The 22,816-nt window shown below is 41.3% G+C and overlaps 1 protein-coding gene across 1 annotated transcript in view; it reads right to left on the reverse strand.

Moving 5' to 3' along the window:
* Positions 1-22,816, reverse strand: part of PTPRR (protein tyrosine phosphatase receptor type R) — a gene marked incomplete at both ends in the record, with an annotated part of 165,324 nt that overhangs the window by 43,158 nt on the left and 99,350 nt on the right. The window contains 1 exon segment of the mRNA XM_081998868.1: positions 15,173-15,429. Coding sequence (XP_081854994.1) covers positions 15,173-15,429 — 257 coding nt within the window.

The following is a 22,816-nucleotide window of genomic DNA, read 5'->3' on the forward strand; positions in this document are numbered from 1 at the left end:
CTGGCCAGGTCAGTAGGTATTAGCCTGATGTTTTCACAAGCATGCTTAGCAATTCAATTGTTAATATTTCTGACATTCATAATATTTCTACTCTGCCTCACAGGCATCTGCACCCGAGATGACTCCTGTAGCCATTTGTGTGGGCAGCCCAATCTCACCAACCTCATTTACAGTGCAGAGGGAGTAATCTGGATATAACACTGAAACTCATACCTATCATCAGAAAGCCATAGATGGAAGATATTTTAAGCCCAGGACGATAAGTGAAGCAATAAGATGAAGTATGCTGATCCTATGCATCTTCTTGGAAAGAACATCTGCCATTTCTACTCGTGTTTGCTCTGTCACACGACTCTCCTCATACTATTCCAGTGTTGCATTATCATTTTTTTCCAGTTTTGTGTTACTTGAAAAAATGATGCTTCCTGCCTCTCACTCTGAGGAAGAGGTCTGGAAGTGATGACAGCAAGCTGTGTGCCTACTGAAAGGAGAAGAGGAGGGATATATGGCTGCTGTGAGGCAAGACTTCCCATCCTCTGCAGCTTCCTAGCTACAAGAAAACTCCTGGCAGCACCTGGCAGCATCCTCCTGCCCTCCTGAGTGCATAGAAACTGATCAGGAGCCTCAGCTATAAAGTTTAAATAGCTTTTCGGGAAAGTGGAGACACTTCATCTTCTCTTGTTCCCGCAGCCACGAGTGAGAGTAGGCCAATACCCCTAGCACTAAACTGCAAAAAATTTTCAGGATCTACTCACAGCTCAGCATGTCAAAATGAACGGAGGAAACGGTTTTGACAAGTACTTCTGGACTAAGTTTTAGGCAATCAGTATCTGGTTAGGACAGGAATGGCTCAATATCCTGTAGAGGAAAACAGCTGACATGAGAGTAGTTTCAACTTTCCCTCTTTTAATCATGCTTTCTAATGTACTGCCAATTCACTCCTGTTCTGCCCTCGATAAGGCTACGCCGCTCGGCCACGGGAACTGACTGTTCAAAAATGCAAAGCTTATACAACCTCCCATCTTTTCCTGTAGATTATTTCTACAATCAAATTGCATTTTGTCACGCAAACTTCCCTCTCCGATAAAATTTGAATGGTAACATAAAGCTCTATTTCTGATTCATATTCACATATACATGTTTTCAGCATGAGTGAAAACTGAGTTAAATGTTCAGAAGTAAAAACAAATCAAGATGCTAATTTGTTGTGCTTATTAGGCTGTTTTTTCAGAGCGCCGAATAAATGTTTGCTAATTTATGGTTAATTTGCTTTAGATTGTAGAGCTTTAATTGAATGCAGTCTTGTTTATTGCTATTATTATCTGCCTGCATTGCAGCATTGCTCGATTTCATACTGGAGGCCTCATTGCACAAACATACTGGATGACCTGTTTTCTCTCCGATTAATGCACATGCTAATTTAAACCAACCTACAATGACTATAAACAAAAGGGATTAAAAGAATGGGGAAAGTAAAAAGAGAGTGGAGAGAAATAACAATTACCTGCTAGGGCTGCACAGATTAAACAAATGCATAAATTAATGAGTTCAGAGAATGCATTTATTTAAGATAAGCCAACAAGAAGCGTTAAAAAACCCCACATATTCTGTCTGCTCTATCTAGTTTGAAAATCAGAAAAAAAAATCAATTTGCAAAATATTTTTTGTCTTACTTTTATGAGTTGCCCCTCTGATTTCCGTTCCTAAGTACCTCCATGGTGCCTTGAAGGAGCTGTAGCCAAGCACCACCATTTCCCATTTAGATCTCTTGTCCAGGTGCAAAGCCTGATTGCTTTTCCCAGCACATGCAAGGCTCACTTTGCTGAGCACTACAGCATGCCCAGAGGGTACTTGCCTGCAGTATTCAGAGAACCATAGCCTAAGAGAACCGATCTAATAAATCAGAACAGAGAGGTGCAACAGTACAGCAATAGCATCTATGAAGTGGTTTTTTTTAAGAGTGCTTAACTGATATTTTTTGCTATTTAGTTGGACAGCCCTATGGTAAACAAATAAATAATGGACTGATCTTAGATTTTTCAGCTTTTAGATGAAAAAATATTTGTGGGTGGTTTTTTTTCATAACAGGAGCCCTATCAATAAGTCCATTTAGCTTTATGTATTCCATACTAATTAATCTCTCAAGCACAAACTCTACCTCCATCCTGCACCTGCTGCTCAAGTGAGGAATATAATCTACAGCCTTTAAATCCAAACAAGCAAATATACAATCTAGTCACACAATGTCCTTCAATATTCTTTTGAGGTTTTAACCAAAAACAGCTGACCTGGAAAAAGACATGGGTAGGAGTATTCTTAATGTAAATGGGCAGTATCTTCAGACAGTATCAGTAAAAGAAAATTATTTTTTATTGTGACTTGGAGACTAATCAGTACAATGAGTTCTTTCCTGGTGTGTTTGCCATTTGGGAAAGACAGGAAGGAACATCTGCGAAAAGAGGCGTTTACTACACCCTGTCAACCTTAAGATAATAGAAAAGCACATTCCTTGTTTATTTGACTTGGTCTTCATTATCTTTAAACTACTGCAAGTGTCACACAGAAGATTTCTAAGCAGACAAATGAATTGTTAGCGCACTTTGAAGAAATTACTGACCAGCAGCAGTTCCTGAAGAATGCAAAACCTCCAGACCCATACCACTGCTCACCGGAGCTGCGCCATCTATGGACATTCCTAAACGGAGCTTGGTGAAACTGCTCCGCTCGGTCACACAGTGGACAAAGCATCTCAGGCTGCCTGTACAGACCAAAAATCCTTTTAGCTCATCCGCTTTGGAAGGCACAGTCCCATTTCCAGAGTGATTTACGTGCTTAAGTTAGTTATACTACAAGTTGATGGGGTTTAGGCTCTTAGAGGCAGGAGCCACGTATGTGCACTTAGGTCTGCCATTTAGCTGCTTCTGAAGTTTCCAGAGCTGGCACCTAAACTAGGCATATATAAACCTTTCTTTCTTCCCAGCTTTTTCTTCTTGATTCACTTTAGTAGTCTGGTTTTCCAGCCTTGCTTTCTGTGGGAAGGCTTGCTCAAACAAGTATATTAATGTGCAGAGTGTCTGGATTCCCTCTGAAAATGAAGTTTAGGAAATCCACTTCGGCTTGCAATTTGAAATGGAGCAATGTTTGAATGCTTTTAAAAGACAGCTATGAATGCCTGCATAGCAAGGGGTACTTTATCTTGCACTTTAGAGATTAGATAAACCTTTAAAAGAGGTATTGCCAAGCTGTACAGTCCCATTTAGGGCTGAGCATCTGATGAGGAACGTACAGGTAAGTGGCCTGGAGATCCTTTCTACAGACCTCAGCAGATGCCTTGGAGGCCACAGCCCCAGGGCCACTGCCTGCCTTCATCAGAGACATTCCTATAAGGGAGTGCATTGGCTGGGCTCTAGAGAAGGGAAATGCATCTGTACTTGTGCCCAGAGATAAAGGCATGGGCCAGAGTGAAGGCTTTCCAGATCTACTCTTCTTCATACAGACCATCAATGAGTCAGTACAGATTGGAAATTTCAGAGTGAAATAGTTATAATTGCTTCAGATTCATAGTTCTCTATTAGCGAAGGATTCATGGCACTAAGAAACTTAAATCACTTGATTTAAATTCACCTCTATGAATTTAAATAAAGGAGGGAAATGTGAGGACTCTGATAAAATCAGTGTTCCTCTAAATGTACATTGCATTATGAAATAAAGAGAAAGGAGGAGAAGTCATATCTGAAAGATAAACCAAATGCCTGCCCAACCCGACCTCCACTCCATCTATCTCAGTGTAAACACTCTCAACACAGGGCTCCATACAGCTAATGATGTACCACAGGTTAGATTAACACACACTGACGGGAGCGATGTAGAAATAAGAACATTAAGTTTGGTGTGCTGTGTAAGACCAAAGGTTGACCAGTATCCTGTTTGCAACAATGGCCAGCAAGAGGAGATTTAGGGAAAGAATGCAAGAACAAAGCAAGCAGGAATTACTGATTACTTAATTAACACTGTTAATTATTTTTAGTATGCCCTCCAGCTTCTGGCCATCTGTAGTTTAGGAATGTCCTGAACCAAAGGTTGCTTCCACATCTTAGCGTCTGGTGTCTTCTCTTCTGTGACTTCTCTTTCAGACAGCTTTCTTAGCCCACCTTATGACCTCTGCACTGTCCCAGGACAATGAGCTCCATAGCTGGCAGCCAGGCAATAGTGAACACTAGCCGTGGGGACTAGAAGGATATTTAGGCCATCTACATTTGGGAAAATCCTTGTGACGAAGCAGAAAACACTTTATTTATTTGTCAGTAAATTGCAAGTGCATTCTCTGTAGCCAGAGGATTACCTTTGGGATTAATTACAGTACCAACTTTCTGCTTTTCACAAAGCTACCTTCTTTCACAAACCTATTCAGTATAGTGCTCTGTGGGCCAAATTCTCTTCCCAGGTACCTCTATAAATCCACTGAAGCAAAACAAGCTAAACCGCATCTAAAGTGAAACAAGACCATGCAAATTAGATTTATTAGCTGTCGTGTACTTCCCTGCTGTTCTGATTGTTTCCCTTCATTTGTGGTAAGGTTACGTACGCGGTTACGTCCACTCTCAAATCCAGGGAAAGGAACTGAAAGCCTCTGGACTATGCAGAAGTCCTCCGGTGGAATTTGCTACAACTCAGGAAGGATTTGAGACATCTCAAAGACAGGAGGTGCGGCTGCCAGCGGGATGGTGGGAAGCGGAAGCGCCAGCCCTGCAGCGGGGCAGGCTCGGCTGCCTCCTGCCCAGCACCGGCCCCGTCTCTCGCCGGCAGCGTGGCTTTCCAGGGAGCTGCTGTTGGTCATCCCGAAGCATCGGGACCGAGTTCCCTAGAGAAACATTGTGCTTAACGACATTTTTCTGTGTGGGAATTATATACAGCACTTCCCCTTCTGATGCCTATCGCATATTTGAGTGGTTATTTGAAGTCGCTGTGTTCTGTTTTGCTCCTGTTATCAAATCACAGTATTAACATAACAGGGATAATTATAGCTACCATAAATTAATAACAACACACACAGTTTGTTAAGCATCAAAAGTATATTCTTTGATAGGAAACATAAGGGAAGTCCCTGTCCCAGAAAGAAATACCACTGTCACAGCTTCTTATGGACTCCACCGGTTAGAGAACTGAACGAAGAGTTCAAGAGTCCAGGTATTTTATGAGGATAGGGCACTGATTTGCAATATTGTCTTGGATCAGTCACTTAACCAACTAATGTATCACTTGCCACCCTATGAAAATAATAAATAGAACTCCTGAAACATGCTGGCCATACTCGTCGAATGTTCAAAATCAAACCAAACTGACGCATCAGCTTGGATGTGCTAGTGTATCAGAGCAGACAAACAACCCTAGCAAGAACCTGCCTGAAATGTCAGTGTCATACGAAATCAGCTGCTGCCCCTGGGCACTATTTCTTGGGCTGAGCCATTCTCATAGCATACTCTGGGCATCCTCATCGCTGCCATGATGCTATTGCTTCTCCATTTCCTTAGGCTTGTCTGATTGTCTGTATGCATCTACTACCTTGTCTGTTGTTTAGATTGTAAACTTTTTTGATAGAGGATCATTTCATTTTTGTGTGTATACGGAGCCTTGCACAGAAGGATCCTGACCTGTGACCGAGGCTCTCAGGTACTATATTAATAAAAACGCTGAAGAGGATTTCCCACAAGAGCTGAGAAATAGCCTGACCCACAGGTTTACATGCAGTATTCTTTGAGGAAAGGTGTATTTGCAAAACAAGGGACATTTCTGCTAGCTAGCAATATTAAGCTTTTTGTACATAGTGGCTCTGACTGTGTAAGAGATCTCTGCTGAATTTCCAGAACTGGTTTTTTTTCTGAAAAGAAGCAGTATAATTAGTCAACTGTCATCATTTGTACATGTTCTCCTGACAATGCACAGAAATAAAATGAATTATGATTGCATTCAAAGAAGAGATTCATGGCCTGGAATATTAACCGATGCCTACAATACAGGTTGGATGCTTAGTAAGTATTGTCCAGTACATGGCTTCCTGCAATTCAAAGATATACTTGGATATTTTATATTGCAGGTTTGGGAGTGCTTTGATGTTCTTCTTTTCTTTCTTTAACTGTGTTCTGTGCCTGTGCCTAACATTTTAAGTTAAGGGGGACTGAGCTAAATTCAGCTTTAGGCTGCCCTGCAGAACAATTGGCCAGAAGGAATGGCATGACCAGTGAGAAAAACGTTCCAAAACACCAGGAAAGGTGAATATTTCTCTTTTAATTTTGAAGCATTGGCCTTTTTCAGACAATAATAGGAGCATTCAAGGAGACATCCATAAAGACCCCAAATATGAAAAAAACCATCCTTTCTTGTAAACGTCAAACCCTGTGTATCTGATAGGGATACTCCCTTCTACATCAGTTTTTTATTCTACTGAAATCAGTTCCTGTGGGTTCTAGTCAAGGACTCATGAGATGCAATGTACCTCATCTGCTTATAACCCAGTCTCATAATGAAACTGCTTCTCTTCTCCCTCCCTTTGTCCCTTAGCACGACATTTCCGACCTGCCGATGTGTAAAGGCGATATATTTGGTTGTAAATGTCACAGATGGACACATCCTGCTCTGGGTTGGGCCGAGATACGCGGAGCATTCAAGTTCAGCTAAGGTGCATCTCCTCACTCTCCCAGATGTCCCACTCTGCCTGCACATCAGGACAGCTGGTGGAGCAGTCACAGAAACCCTGCCTGGGATGGTCGACCACAGAAACGAAGCAGAGGCAGAGAGGAGCTGAGGAAATCAGTCACTGGAAAGCTGTGTCGGAGTTTAACCCTCTGACCAAACGGCGCTTAAAACCCCAAACCCGCTGCTGGACAGGACAAGGGGATTACTCACACAACTCAAATTACTCATGTGCCCCGGGCAACAACGGCTTGTCTGATCCTAGGCCTGAGAATCATTTAAATATTAACATGGATATTTACCCTTGGTTTCTTGTGCCGTGTGTTACTTTTCAAAAGATCAGCTGGACGAATCACTGCAAAAGCACCAAAACTGTCTACCAGATGGCGGCCGCTGATTAATTTGTCTTAACTTAAGCCAAAAAGGAAGAAAATGCGATGGGTGGAGCAGTAAAGACAAGCACAATCAACATCCGACCAAACAGGGTTTCCTGTCACCTTGGGAACGACACTGATTGGCACCGCGGTTTCCTGTGTACAAGCTAAAACCAGTAGCAACTGGAGCAACAAGAATAAACGCCAGATAAGAGAGCTGGGAATACAATAAAATTAATACAAAATTCCTGACTAAACCTCACAAGAAGGCAAAGGCAAAACCAAGGGTAGGCATGGGCTGCATGCTAAACTGACCACTCCTCGGCACCCGAGAGGACTATGAACCTGCCCCAGAAGAATTTCTCCAAACAAGGGTGTGCTAATTTGCCTGACTTATCCACTCCCAGAATGAATGTCACCTGCTTCGAAGAGGTTCTAGTTCTTTGCAAGAAGAAAAAAAGAAGGATGTGGACAATGTGAAGCAGAGATGGAGCTGGGAGAGGAAATGTCCTGTCTACCCATGCTAATCTGAAGTAATTTGCAAGAGGTGCTAGAGAAACAGCGAAATGGACTGTGGATGTAAGTTTGGACGATGGTACATAGTTATTTGCCTCTATTTATTTAGATCATAACTCCCACAGAGTTTTGTTTCAAAGAGCTCTAACCACAACCAAAACACCTTCTCAACCAGCCAGGAGTCAAATCATTAAAATATAGTTTTTAAAGGGTCTTTGTTAGGCTGAAGCCTGAGTTCACTTCACTTATCCAGTGAAAGGGGACAGTTCACATTCCTGCCCTCTTCCTACACTGCAGATAAGCAAAGATGTCTGTAATGGGTTGGAGGGAACAGACGTTTGTGCAACTCAGAGGTGCACTAACAGAAACGTTGCACGAATGTAAGCTGGAGGTAAAGCGTTCTTCTCTCTCTAGTTATGAGCCCACGTGCCAAAACAGACCTCTCGGGCACTGAGGAGGAGACCCTCAGAGCTGGATCCCACTCCAAGTTCCCGTCGCTTAGAGCAGTTTCTATCACCGCAATACCCCAGTTTTCAGCCCTTGCGCTTACTCCGTCACCCAGAGTGCATGTGCCAGCAGTCATGGTGTGGTCTTCCAGCTAGCTGAGGTGGCCTGAGGAGGAGGGAAGCCACAATGCCGGGCTGCGGGGACACCCTGCCCGGAAAGGAGCATTACTAAAAGGCACAGCCCATAAGCAGCTGCCCACGATCAGGACTGCTCCCCTCATGCCCGCTGCTACACCAGCTGTGCACTTCTTCACGTGCGAGCTACATCTAGGAAAAGAAATTAAACAGAGCCAGGAAACAATCCCAGGCACTGCAACCCGGTAATCGATATTGCTATGTTTCAAGCCCTGCAGCCCTGGCTTGTTTTTAGCCTTTGCCAACAAGAGCGCTCCAAAGCAACGCGCTGGCACCGTGTGGGAACCAGCACATCCACAGTCCGTTCCCAGTAGGCAGTCTGCATCCAGCCCCCGCTCTTTTGGAGGTAAAGGGAGCCTGGCAGCATGGACACAAACTAATCTCTCCTAACTGGCAGCAGTGCAATGAGTGTTTCTGGCTGTATTGAGTTTATTAATGCATCCTACAGAGCAGGACAGAATATAGCCAAATGAAAGAAATGGATTTTTAGGTCCTTCAGAAAGTGGTTTATTCTTAATTTGATTCTCTCCTTAAATAATGTGGACAAATATTAGCATGTGGGACTTTTGCTGTACTTCAGGTTAAGGTTCTCACCTTTGCTACATCTCTTCAGATAGACACGCCAGCCAGTCTCAATCCAGTGGGTAGGAGCATGTCTGGAGGAGGTTTATGTGCCGTGTCCAAAGTGCTCTGATGAGTCGGTGGCAGAGACGGACCAGAGCGCAAAAATTTCTGCCTCCCACCTCAAACTCAGTTTACCGGTCCCTGGTGCTTTGCAAATTCCTTCTGATAGGATATCACCATAAAATTGTTCTCCAGCTAGTACTTTTGTGTTGGCACATAGCTGCGCTTTGAACAATTACACTGACATTTTCCTGAAAACAAACCCTAGGATTTAAATTAAGAATGCAGAAAGCATATTCAGCTCCACACAATAGGGTAAATTTATCCTCCAAATCTATGCAAAGCTAGTATATTTTAGCCAGGAAATTCAAGGCCCCTTCCTGTAAATATATTAAGTTCCCATGCTTGTGTCATAAACTACAAAACCTGGCATGTTTGCAGCAATCCAACTGCAAGGTGCTACTCTCTGAGCATTACTTGAAATGATTACTCACAATGGACGGTTTTGTATAAAGATAACAGGTCAGCAACACCTTAATTATATTAGCAGCAACTGTGCTCTCTGATCTAAAAATCAGAACAGAACCAGAGAGAATTGTTGGAAATTTTTCTCATCTACTAGAGCAAAATTTGGTTGAACGGTGATATCCTGAGATGCAGCTGCCATTATATTAACGAAGCAAAGAGGACATTAGGTTTTTAACCCTGGTTCCAACATTTCTTACGAGGTTTTATTTGGTATACTTATTTGTTAAGATCATGATTCATTTTAACAGATACTGCTTTTCTAACACCAGGAAAATAGGTTTTATAGTTACTGGTTTTCATCCACGTTTGTCATCCAGATGGTAATTGACAGGGCACAGAAATTGTACAGGTGGCAAGAACAATAGTTTAATTTGTGTGTCTATGCAGAATAACTGGTAAAAGGGAATAGTTATCAATATTAACATAGAAATTTTCCTCCACCTCCAAACTTGAAGCCCAAACTGTCCACGATTTTCTCTGTAAAGGTGTCAAATGCAAGATGTTTCTGAGGAAGGATGCCCAAGGCAGAGAGCAAGAATTGCTCTCATTATTTGTGTGACAATATGTGTGAGTACCTCTTGCTAATACAATCCGGATTCAAACTTTTGGCAGTGAGTTCCACAGACTGCTATGGGTTATCTGAATAATTTTTTTTAATTATTTAAAAATATATTGCCTTTCTACTCCATCATAGTATCTCTTTTTCTCATCTTATAAGGAGGTGGACAGAGGTGAGCATTTAGCCGCTTTATAATGAACATTATTTTAATTTTTATTTCATTATACTTTCAGTGGGCTATACTCACAGTACGTCCACTGAATACTTCTTAGAATTGGAGAAAAGGATTCTGCTGTAAATTTGCAGGTATCTTCAGGATGGTGATGGTAAGAGAAATTTTACTGGTTACAATCTATTAACTGTGGCATAGGCTCTGCTTTGTGGGGAAAAGTAACATCACGCACTATTCTCACAGAGTTCAAGCCAAGAGTCAGTCCTATCTGTTATGTTTGCAGAGAGTTACATTTGACGTTGATTTAGGTGATTTTCTCCCTACTATTCTCTATTCTGATGCCTACTGATTTTCTCTAGAGGTTGCAGACTTGGCTGCAGAGTGTATGTTGCATGATGCCAGTGAGCAGCCCTCTCCCCTCCAGTTTTGCTCACACTGGCATTGCCTGCCTTCCCTTTCACAGAGTACCTTCTGTTTTCCTGTGTCCCAGCAGTGCTTCCATACCGTTGTAGAATGCTTTTATTTCGCATTTAAAAAATATTTTATTCTTTCACTTACTGCTTACCAGGTTTTTGCTCTATTTGCCAAATTTTTTTTCCCCACTCTCATGTATTTATTTGCAGAGAAAAAAAAAAACATAGCATGAAGCACAAATAAAATGTTACTTATTGGTCTGAATAAGAGTCCTGCATGCCCCTAGCATACTGATATGTGAATATGAGGAGGTGTCATATTTAGACAGAATAATTTCCCAATGAATATGTAACAGTGAGAAAACAGTACTGTGATTTTTCCTATTGATTATTTAGATGTAATAGCCACAGTTTTAGGTCTTTGTGGCTAGAACAAAATACAAATGCTTGAGAAGACTTTCCAAAACACTGCTCGTGTTTTTTAACACACACAGTGTAAGAGCTGTTTTCCACATTTTCTTTTCTTCCATGTACTTTTGCATGCTAGATAGTAACTAATTTGAACAAAACAGTATGTTGCACACTAGTTAGTTGAAATACAGTTGTCCTAGTCACAAATAATACTGGGACTAAAATTCACAGCAGCAGTGGCTGGAGGAAAAGTAAATCCAGTTGTAAATCAAGGGAATACTGTGCTGGTGTGGTAACTTATTTATACTTCTATCCCCAGCATGCTTGTGTTTTAACAACTCACTGTTTGTACTAAGAATTTTCAATGCTTGATATGTCAGAATGAAATTTAAAATATCACATCCCACTTCAACAGATTCTGATTTTGGCTGGAACCGTTGATATCAAGATGAATTTTGGGCCACCTAGCAGAATAAAAGAAAGCCTTACTCTGCTGAAGGAAAAAGTATATATTATTCATATAAACCTGTAAAAGCCTAAGTAGAAAAATAAACACTGATGCAATATTAGTGGATATGCTCACGGAAGGGAAAAGGATCATTTACAACCTAAATTCAGATGTTGGTGCTATGATATTGTGATAGCTCATCGCTGAAGACACCTGCAGGAGAACATCAGCTCTCCCACTCCTTTGGTCAGTAACAGCACTGTGGGGGTTGCCGATGGAGAAGGTCTTTGCTGCAAAGGAGCAGCAGCTGTGAAAACACCAGAAAAGAGCAACTTTGAAGCATTCTGTACTGAATAATTTGGAGGATGCCAGGAGGCTCTGAAGACAGCCCTTCACTTGCCTGCCCCAGCATCTATCATTAGTTATAATAGAAAGGGGTCAGTTCCTCTTTGTTCTCGCAGCCCTCTCACCTCCACACCTGCTGGTCCATCCTCCTCCGCTCTTGGCCACCACAGCTCCATCTATTCCCCAGCCTCACGCTGCACACGAGCATGAATCCCTGATCAGCATCCAGAGAAACAACTCGCCTCCTGAGGCCGCTGGGCCAGTTACCTTCCTATGTCACCACCTTCCCTCCTCCAAGAGCTACAGCCAAAAAGGATAAAAAGTGCAGGCCATCTGGATGCCAGCCCCGGGGAGTCCGCGGGCACCGGGCTCACTCGCGACCGCCTGCAGCATGGCGCCAAGCAGCGAGGTGTGGAAGCGTCGCAAAAAAAGCACCTGTGGCACTCAGCACATGGGGCAGCCCAAATGTTGCCTAATCTGCTGGGAAAGCTGTGGCTTACAGAAATCACTGAGTAAGTGCCTTTTTAGATATGCAGTAAAAAATGGACGTGGACTTGGCTCTAGTATTCAGCAGCACAATACATTTTAAGCAGCTGGACAAACTCCCAGAAACATTTTCATCTATGGACAGTTGTCCATTAACAATTTGTTTGCCTCTGTACCAGCCAATGCTATTCCTATTAAAAAACGGAAGGCTTCAGAGACCCAGATGCTGATGCGGTGCTTTGTGAAAGCTCAGTTCCACCATATCTTTGCATTTAGATATACTCGTCAAAGCAGCATCTAGTGTGCAGAGCAGGGAGAGCTTGAGAGTCATCATCTGGCATCTCTGCCCCATCCTTCCGAGATACCGTCACAAAACTTCCTGTCTAGATGGCTAGGCACAGCAGTTGGCTCACTCTCTGGTCCATTGACTTCTCTTTGCAGAGATACAGGTTGGTCATCCTAGGCATTTCATGACTGTGGATCCCACTTAAGGAATCAAACCAGGGAGTCTGGATAGTTAGAAAACACTGCTCAGGAACCACCGTCAAGCCATTTGGCCAAAGGAACCTCAATGCTAACTTTGTCAGGGAGCTCCCATATCCACAGTAGCCTGCCAAGAGCTTCTTCTCCTGGCAGAAACCAAACTCAGGGTAGCAAACATTATCCAGTGGGTGCCCCCAAGCTGTGACTATGAGCAGGCTTGATCCCACTCCATACTGACAGAAAAAGGGCTGCGAGCAGACTGTTTCGTGTAGTCTGCTGCTTGCATCGTGCAGACCCATGTTGTAAGGTCTACTGTAATGAGGATGGCGCAAGGCTGCCTAGTGCAAAGTTGTTGTGGGGCAGAAAGGTGGAGAGGGGTTTTAAACTGTCCACATACTTGGTCGTTAGATGATGTCTGAGGCAAAATGTGTTGCTCTATTACCACTTTTTGCCTCCAATTGTTCTGTGTGTCAAAATGTGTGTAAATTTGTTCATAGTACAGGATCTAGTAAATAAATAAGAATATATAATATAATGTAATGTAATGTAATGTAATGTAATGTAATGTAATGTAATGTAATGTAATGTAATGTAATATAATATAATATAATATAATATAATATAATATAATATAATATAATATAATATAATATAATATCTGCTTATTTCAGAGGAAGAAAGACAACCTACTCCCTAAGGTTGTCTTCCTCACACTCCCAGACCTTCATATTACTGAGCTTGAAATAAAGTTAAACACCACTTCTTAGAAGTGGACTTGGGCTGATAAAGTGTAACTGTGTTAAATATGACAAAAAAAACCTGCACAATGGGACATTATCACAATTGCTTTCACTTTTTCAGAATGGCCTACTATTTTCTACTGTTCTTTTACAGTAGAAACTGAAGTGCTTAGTTCCTTCAACATCTTTTCCTTAGTAACAGGCTGAAATGCCTGGTTTATTTGATCAAACATCAGGTTTAGTTTCCTCTTTGAATCTCAGTTCTCCATTTTGCCACATCTGATTCAGAACTGTGTCCTTCCAAAGGATGAAATTTGGTTTAAGAGTACTAAATCCTGAGTTCCTATCTGTGGTGGTGGAAATTAAGATCCAGGTTTTTTAAGATTCATTTTATAAGAAAATAAAAGGTTTTATTTTCTTTGTTTGAGAAATGGAAAAATTTCTTCCCCAGTCCTTACGTACAAAGTCCCTCTACAAATTCCTTCATGCCAATCCCTCTCAGCTATTGAGTATGCTATGTTAGGTACTAGGCATTATAAATTAGCTATGTGGTCCCCATGCTCATGTGCTTTGTTTTCAGGGTGTTGTGGAATGACAACAAATATCAAAATATGTTTACTGGCTTCCTCCATTCCTTATTTTTTTTAGCTGTAGTGATATCACTACGTATTTTATGACAGCTCTGCCTTTCAGCATCTTACTCATGAAAGAATCAATCCCCTTCCCTTAGCTCTTTCTGTGGCTCATAAAGCCATTGATAAAATCTCTGTCATTGAAATCCCGTGGTTCAAGCTGAATCAGGGTTAGGTTCAGCTGAATCAAGGCTCAGCTTGGTCTCCTTTTCATTCTGATTTCCCTGTCATATCTGCGTGGTGTCTGTTCTTTCATTTATCATCTGTGCCGGGGTAGAAGAGTTCATCTGCACAGCTGCATGCTACGTTAGTTATTCAGAGCAGCACTGATGCTTTATGAAAGCGGCCTGCAGCCATCAGGCAAGAAATTATATAGGTTTCTAACAGAGGAGAGACAGATGTCAGTGTGCATTCTCCTGTGGGAAGAGTAACTAGTTTTATAAAAAGAGCACTGGCCCAGTTTTTGAAAGGTAGAATGAGTGGCAAGGTTTGGTGCCCAAGTACGTCTGAGGCGCTGCACACAAGGGTCGCTTTCACTACTAATCACTTCTTTCTCTTTTTTGTAAAGCCTGTAGACCTTGGACTGTATCCTGACCATCATGGAAAGCTGGATTTAAGAAGAAGAATTATCTAAAGGTGATAATGCAAACACTGTATGAGATTGGTAAAAGCACTCGGCGTAAATATTTCTTCTTTCTAAGTTTCCCATGTGCTAGGGACTCCATGACAATGAGAACGTCCTTTGCTGACAAAACATAACCAGCCCTTGTGCCCTCTGCCAGGATCTCCTGGATAAAAACAGGCATTAATCAATGGAAAATGAGAGACTATTTCTTTGGAGTAATTGTTGTAAAGGGGAAGAAACAAATTAGCAAAAAAATTCCAGTACTGCAGTTAATCTCAGACCAAACTTCTGGACCTTTGCTCCTATGAGAAGAAAAGGAAGGGAGAGAATACCCATGAGATAGATAGTAACACACCAAAATCCCACTTCTCAGATGCCTGTATGACAAAGTATCCCATTCATTGACAGAAGAGACACATACGAAGTCATGCAGCATGAATATAACAAAGCAGAATAAATCCTGGACGTGCCGGGCACCATCCTACCTTTCCTGGAGCCCCACAGGTTTCATTCTGAAAGGAGATGGACTGGCACACAGGGGAGGTTTGAGCTCAGGAACCCCTTGACCTTGAGGGTCCACTACAACATTGACAGCCTTAGGAGCCTGTTCAGGCTGGACCATACTGTTGGTGGTCTTAGACTGAGATGTCTGCAGGGGAAGGGGCGAGAGGTGGATCTCCTGCTTTTTTTCCTTCTCTTGCCTCAGTGACAACTGAATCTTCTCCTTTAATCTGTACAGAACCTACAGAAATAAAGAGGAAAGCCCAATCTCAGTTCCCTGGTAAACAAGGCAAGGAAAGTGTCACAAATGCTGGATAAGATTGCTCTATGGGGCTTTCATTCCTAGAAGGTAAGCCACAAGTTGTGTTACACGACGTTTCCCCCAACAGGATAAATATTTTCATTACATAAACCACAGTGTGTACATGTGGGTGGTAGGGATTTTAACAGTTCTCATTGCGAGCCAGTAATCATTTGTAATACCAGCACTTGTATTATTAAAGGAGCAAATAACATAGAATGGAAAATAGTTATAAAAGATACTGTGAAGAAGGAAATACTGACAGATAGAGTACTTGTAGAAAAATTTGTAAGAATTTTGACACAAAAGAGACAATGGCACAAAATAAAATAGATGCTCATGATACATGCAGGTACATGTCTCTAATTACAGGAGCTTCCATTTGTTCTAGAACAGATGTTCTTAAAAGATCTTTCTCATTTTGCATGGAGCTGATGGTTGAACAGAGTAACTTTCCTAGGCCACTTTTGTAATGGTAGGCTGCTACTACTCTGCAATACTCCTTAGGATAAAGATATCCCTCAATAACCTCAGAGAAACATAACCTGTTCTGCATGAAAGCTGAAGCGATGCGTGGCCTATGAAGCTATTTAAGCATCTGTTCAGAAAATTTTGTTTTACAATTACCAAGACATTGACGTCTCAACATACTGTAATACCAGGATTCTCTGTTCACCTATTGCTTATGAACTTGGATGTCAAATATCGGCAGCAAAAGCTTTTCAGAAGCTGTACTGACCCTCTTCCACCAAACTCCACACTGCTGTTGCTGTACCCCCGGCTTGGTGAGGGCTGTCAGGTAGCGTGTGCTCAGTAATGTCACTCCAGAGGAACCTGTGTTACACCTATTTAACACATCCTATCTCTCTTGAGGGGAATGCAAAAAAAGATTTCTGAGCTGTAGTTATGCCATTTTCAAAATGTGTCTTACAACCTATGAAACTTATGAGAATTACTATCGTAAGCATCGTGTGCGGAGGTGTGTGGGTGAAAGGCACTTACACAGCTTTTTGAAGGTGTCTGCAGATATCCTTATGCCTTCTACTCTGCTTTATCCATTGCTGTAAAGCATTTGAATTGAATCCTGGTTTGCAAAGCCATAAAGACAAAGCCTAGGCCAAAGCATATTTCCACTGCAAGTCAGAAGCTCTTTGACAGCTGTTGGCCTACTAGTACCGCATAAATATCTAGCACTCCATAGCTTTCCAGTGAAGACTGGATATATCTGACAAGTTTGTTTTTTCAAGGATTAGCATTAGAGGTTTATCTGGGAACTGACCTAATGTCATTAGCAATACATCCATTAAACAAGACTTAGCTACGTAAACCATCTGTTCATTCAGAAGAGTTTAGAACTAAATTGCATGGATAAGATAAGCTGCTCTTTGCCGTTATTTTGCAAAGAAAACAGCCCTTCTGTGAAGCAAAGACACAAGTATCAATAAAGATAAAGCAGGGACTTGAAATAGTTTAACCCTCTCTTTGTCCAGTGATTGCTTTGGTCTTATTCGTTTCTAGTAACCCACAGATATACAGCTCAGACACTCACAGTCATGACAATATTAGCCATACCTTCTTATCACTGATATATTTTGACATAGTTTCAACCCTTGGAGACCCAGGGAATTATGGTTTTGACTTCCAAAAACATGGAAGAGTTTTATTTTATAATCGTTTTTAATACTTTATTATTAGACCCTAGGAAGAAAGATAGCCTGCCACTAGCAGAAGTTGAAAAAAAGCTAAAGAACCACAGATGATCTAAGAGCTAACATACTTTCCTCAAAAAGTGTGGTCAGGACCATCATGTTTTTAATGAATCCCAGGTGAAAGTCAAACAAACAGAAATGGCCAAAAAGACAGTGATCAACCCAATCACCAAGCTCTGCAAATGGAACAACTTAGTTGTAATCATAATTCAAATAATTTTAAACAGATCTGTCAGTATGGACAGAAGCAGATATGAAGCCCCTAAATTAGGAAAACTGAGGTTTTACTGATACCCCAGAAGATTCGTTGTGAGGATAATCAAGAGGCATGGAGCAACTGAACAGCGCAAAGTACTACTTTCCAGGACAGACAAGGTGCGTCACCTGTAATTTTTTCATATATTAAGCCTAGGGTTCAAAGCCAAAGTCCAAAAGAAAAATAACTCTTCTTTCTCCTTCCTCTTTGACTCAGCTTATAGGGAAGGATGACAGGGTGCTGACAGCATGACATTCACTCTTTATATCTCTGCTCATATTTCTGCAAAGGAAAGCTGACATGTTACACCCTAGCTTGGCCAGTACCTCCTACCTACCCCTTCAAAATACCAGTGGAAACTGCTTTTATCCATCTTCAGAGATGGACAGGAAATCCCAGCAAGATAACTGTGTCTCCAGAACAAAGATCTTGGCAATGTTTATGTGGAGCAATGATACAAAAACTCATCTGCCTAGAGATATTTAGGGCACCCAGGACTGTATAGTAAAATCTCCCGGAAACCATGGAAGACTAGAGTTCACTCTAATTAAAAGCATTCTTTCTAAAAACTTCTCATCAATACGTGTGTGAGGCTGCATGTGTATTTCTGCATGAGCAGAGCTGTTGTGCATGTGTACACATGAGAAGAAAATCGGGTAACAAAATTTCCATCAAACCCTGGGGAAGGGCTGAAAGAACAAAAATGTGACAGATGTTAGTCGTGTTGCATTACTGGGAGGGATTTGGATACTATGATTTGAATGCAGTATAAAATGTTCAACAGGAGCAGAATAAAACACTTCAGACAATCTAGGACGAGCTTATAGACAAACCCCCTAGTTTCAAGTTGACCTAAACACTCTTACAGTATGATATAAATATATACCATTAATTTTTATTTAAATCTTTAAGCCTGCAAAAGCTGAAGTTGATAGGCTGATATTAGCTAGTTGTATATATTCTATAATCAAAGTGCTTTCAGAAGTCCTGCACCACTTTGTGATTCTTGAAACTTGTAAGTTTAAGAACAAGAGATAGGTCACGTGGAAATTTGAGGCTGGAATGCATTTTTGTATTATTCAATGTTTTTCTTGTTAAAAGAATTCTAAAATACCATCATGAAGCTGGAAAAATATTTATCATTTGAGTAACTATCTCCCCAAAACATGACATAAATGTTCATAACTCAGAAAACACTGGAGACAGTAGTAAAAATTTATAACCTTACAAAAGTTCATGGAATCATAGATTCAGAGAATAGTTTGGGTCAGAAGGGACCTTTAACTGAGGGACAGGATGCCATCCATAGGGACCTGGACAAGATCGAGGAATGGGCCTGTGTGAATCTAATGAGGTTCAACAAGGTCAAGTGCAGGGTCCTGCACCTGGGTCAGGGCCACCCCCGGTATCAATACAGGCTGGGGGATGAAGGGATTGAGAGCAGCCCTGATGAGGAGGACTTGGGGGTATCGATGGATGAAAAGCTGGACATGAGCCAGTAATGTGCGCTCGCAGCCCAGAAGGCCAACCGTATCCTGGGCTGCATCAAAAGCAGTGTGACCAGCAGGTCAAGGGAGCTGATTCTGTCCCTCTACTCCACTCTGGTGAGACCCCACCTGGAGTCCTGCGTCCAGCTCTGGAGCCCTCAGCACAGCAAAGGCATGGACCTGTTGGAGCGGGTCCAGAGGAGGGCCACAAAAATGATCAGAGGGATGGAACACCTCTCCTATGAGGACAGGCTGAGAGAGTTGGGGTTGTTCAGCCTGGAGAAGAGAAGGCTCTGAGCAGTCCTTCTTGCCCCCCAGTACTTCAAGGGGGCCTATAAAGAAAGATGGGGACAGACTTTTTAGCAGGGCCTGTAATGATAGGACAAGGGGTAATGGTTTTAAACTAAAAGAGGGCAGATTCAGACTAGATCCAAGGAAGACATTTTTCCCAATGAGGGTGATGAAACACTGGAAAATGTTGCCCAGAGAGGTGGCAGATGCCCCATCATTGGAAACATTCCAGGTCAGGTTGGACGGGGCTCTAAGCAAGCTCATTTAGTTGAAGATGTCCCTGCTCATTGCAGGGGAGTTGGACTGTATGACCTTTAAAGGTCCCTTCCAACTCAAACTGTTCTATGATTCTATTCTCTGATTTAAAGATCACCAAGTCCAAACCCCCCTGCCATAAGCAGGGACATCTTCCACAGGTCAGGTTGCTCAAAGTTCATGTCTCTCATTATTTTAAATGAAAAAAAAATCCTACTTTTTGATTATATTTTTCTTAGTTGGAAAAAGAGAAACATTTAGAAAATCCTTCTATCACAACTAGCTACAAATATTTCTGAAGGTGATACTTCCAAACTACTCAACAGATACTTATATGTACATATTTTAAAAAAAAAATGCAAAAATAATTGTTTATTAAAACAAGCAAATTTAGTAAGAAGTATGATGACAAATAATTTAACCCACTGTCAAATACTGTGTTTTTTAATAAATTTGGTGATGGCTCAGTTATTTCTCTATATGTAAAATAAAAAAAAACTAGAGAGACCTGTTTTACACATAGGAGTGCTAAAAATATTTATTCTTACTTAGCACTTTTCTTGAAAAACTTTATAAATCATGTACGAAGTTCCCGGTGGACGTGAGCCCATGGTCAGCCCATGATGAGGATAGCAATGAGCTGTGTGTTGGCTTCCACATATGATGAATCGCTCCTGGGATGCAAGAGGTTCCCCTACCACAATAGCGAGGACTAGCTGAGTAAATACATAAAATGACCTCAGAAGTACAATTTACAAGTCTCAGCTTAGCTCATGTGCTGCTGTATTACACTCTTTAGCAATACTCTGCACTGCAGATTTTTATGTATAGGGGCCAGATATTTGTTAAATTCCAGCCAAGCATTAAGAAGCCTAAAAGCTGTTAATGCACAGTGCGCTCTCAGCGCAGGGAAGCATCATGATTTGTGAAACCCAGTTAAGGGTCAAGGCTTCATGTTTTACAATTTCTGTAGAAATTACACAGAACTAAGCAATACCACTGACAATTCAGCTGCCTTACACGGAGCACTGTTGATCATCATCATCATCACTTAAAGCACTTCCTACTCCATACTTTAAAGGACAACATTTCCAAGTCATCTACAGATGCAGGCTAAGCTTCCTGCTTTTGGACCCTCTAAACTACACATAACTACCTATGGAAAAACAGGTGCCTAGATGGTAACTTTAAAAAAGAAGCTGCATTTTGATTGTCTCATATGGTTGATACAGCCAAAGCTACTTAGGGTGAGCCCTAATGCCTTATGCTAAAGCTGGATGGTCTGATAGACTGCAATGGCTGAATTTGAAGTACTGAATTCCTACTTTTCATAAATCTGCCCCTCTGACACACATAAAGTGGGATGAAAACCAAGGATGTGTGCTGTTTGTTAGCCTTATAGATTGCACATATGCCATGTGTCAGCAGGTCCTGGCAAAATCGGAAATGGTGTCCATTTATACAGTTTAAAGAGTAGCACACATAAAGATACAGGTTGGACCTGGGAGGGGACAGAAAGGGGAATACCTGCAGAAAAAAAAACACAGCATCATAGTAAATCCATCTGGAAGGGAATTCAAGGAGTTTGCTAGTATTTACCTCTGCCCTAACTCCAGATCAGCTACACCCAAACTATTACTGACAGATGCTTGCCTAAAACCTTAATGGGTGAAAAGTCCCGAGCTTCCCCAAACAATGCACCCCAGGGTCTAGTGACCCATGTGATAACAAAGTTCTTTCTAATGAGTCAGTCAAATCGCCCTTTCAAAAAATTCGCTTCTTTTCCAATCCCCAGTGGAGAAAGTATTATCTTCTTCCTTACCACAGCCTTTGAAATTTTCCATGTTTGAGAACTGCCATCTTTCTCCTTGCTCTTCTTTTCTCTGTCATAAATAAACCCAATTATTTCAAGTTTTCTGTATCTCTGATCACTCTTCTACCTCCTCCCTACTATAATCTCCTGACATTTTTCACAAGTGTGGTACCCGAAAGAGACCACAGGGAATGAGTAATACTATACTATAACCAAATTATTACCAGAGCCAAGTTGAATGTAGATCTTAGAGATCATATCCTCGTTTATACATCCGAAGACAAGAAGTTTATTTTTTGCAACAATGTGATATTTCTCATTTACTTCAGTGTGTGCTTTGTGGTACCGCTGGAACCTTTCCTACGGAGCTGTTGCTTTGCCACGTATTTCCTACATTGTATTGATGCACATGATTAGAGCTCTTGCCCCTGCCAAGCAACGTTCTTGTCACTTCCCATCTTTTCTCCAGCACCTTAAGAATATTTTAAGTTCTAATACTCTTCTCCACAATGCTTACAATTCCCAATACTGTCTATGCGTTCCAAATAATCAATGAGAACATTGTGTAGTACCAGGACAAGGACAGACACCATTTTCTATACACTTCCAGTTAAACAGTCAGTAATGATGAAAATATCTGCTTCTCCAAAGTAAAAAGGCTGAATAGAAGTTAGTACTTCCAGAGATACCCTTCTATTTTTGAGTGAGATAGCATGGAGAAATGGAAATGACTAGGAAGTAGAAGTTATATAAGGCAACAATTTTTGTGAGAACATAAGTGCTTTTCAAATCTTAGGGAGACTTTAAAAGCTTAAATAAGATTTTGCTATAAATGTGATAGTTTATTAATAACTTTAGTTTAAACATTCTTTCCATCTTAAGGTTGTAAGTGGGAAATCCATCTAGATTAAAGAAAATTAAATGTGTTTGAAAGCAAGCTATCTCAAAAGGCTCCAAGATACTGTGTGTTCATAAATGCCAAGAATTGTCATAGAATTCAGTAAACACATTTATGCACCACAGAAGAAATATACAATTCAGAGAAGGAAAACATGTGAGATGATACAACATTGGAAAAAATGCAAAATTATGATATGGAAGTCAGGGGTGGTGTACTGTTGACTACACTTCTTCTACACGTCTTCTGTGTAACCCTTGCACTCTCAGATTCAGTGTATTAGAAGTATGTCTAATGCCCAGAAACCTGGCCAATGAACTCATACAATGTGAATGGCAAAGTTGTTAAAAAATATGGTCACTCCTTCATGTACTTCCTAGTCATTTCAGTTTAAAACTTGTATACTTGATACATGCATACTGACACACACTCTAACAACTGTGCATTGACAATGTTGTGTCAATGTGGTGTTGTTTTTATTATCCAATAAAACTGAAATACAGGCAGCTAACGTGACATCAGGGATCCTGGGACCTTAGTAAGAAGGTTGAGAAGTCATCACTCATGTCACTACACAGTTACTCTGCATATTTAAGAGCCCATTATTTATTTCTGCAG

The sequence above is a fragment of the Phaethon aethereus genome (assembly GCF_964289735.1).
Source record: "Phaethon aethereus genome assembly, chromosome: 1".
Lineage (NCBI taxonomy): Eukaryota > Metazoa > Chordata > Aves > Phaethontiformes > Phaethontidae > Phaethon > Phaethon aethereus.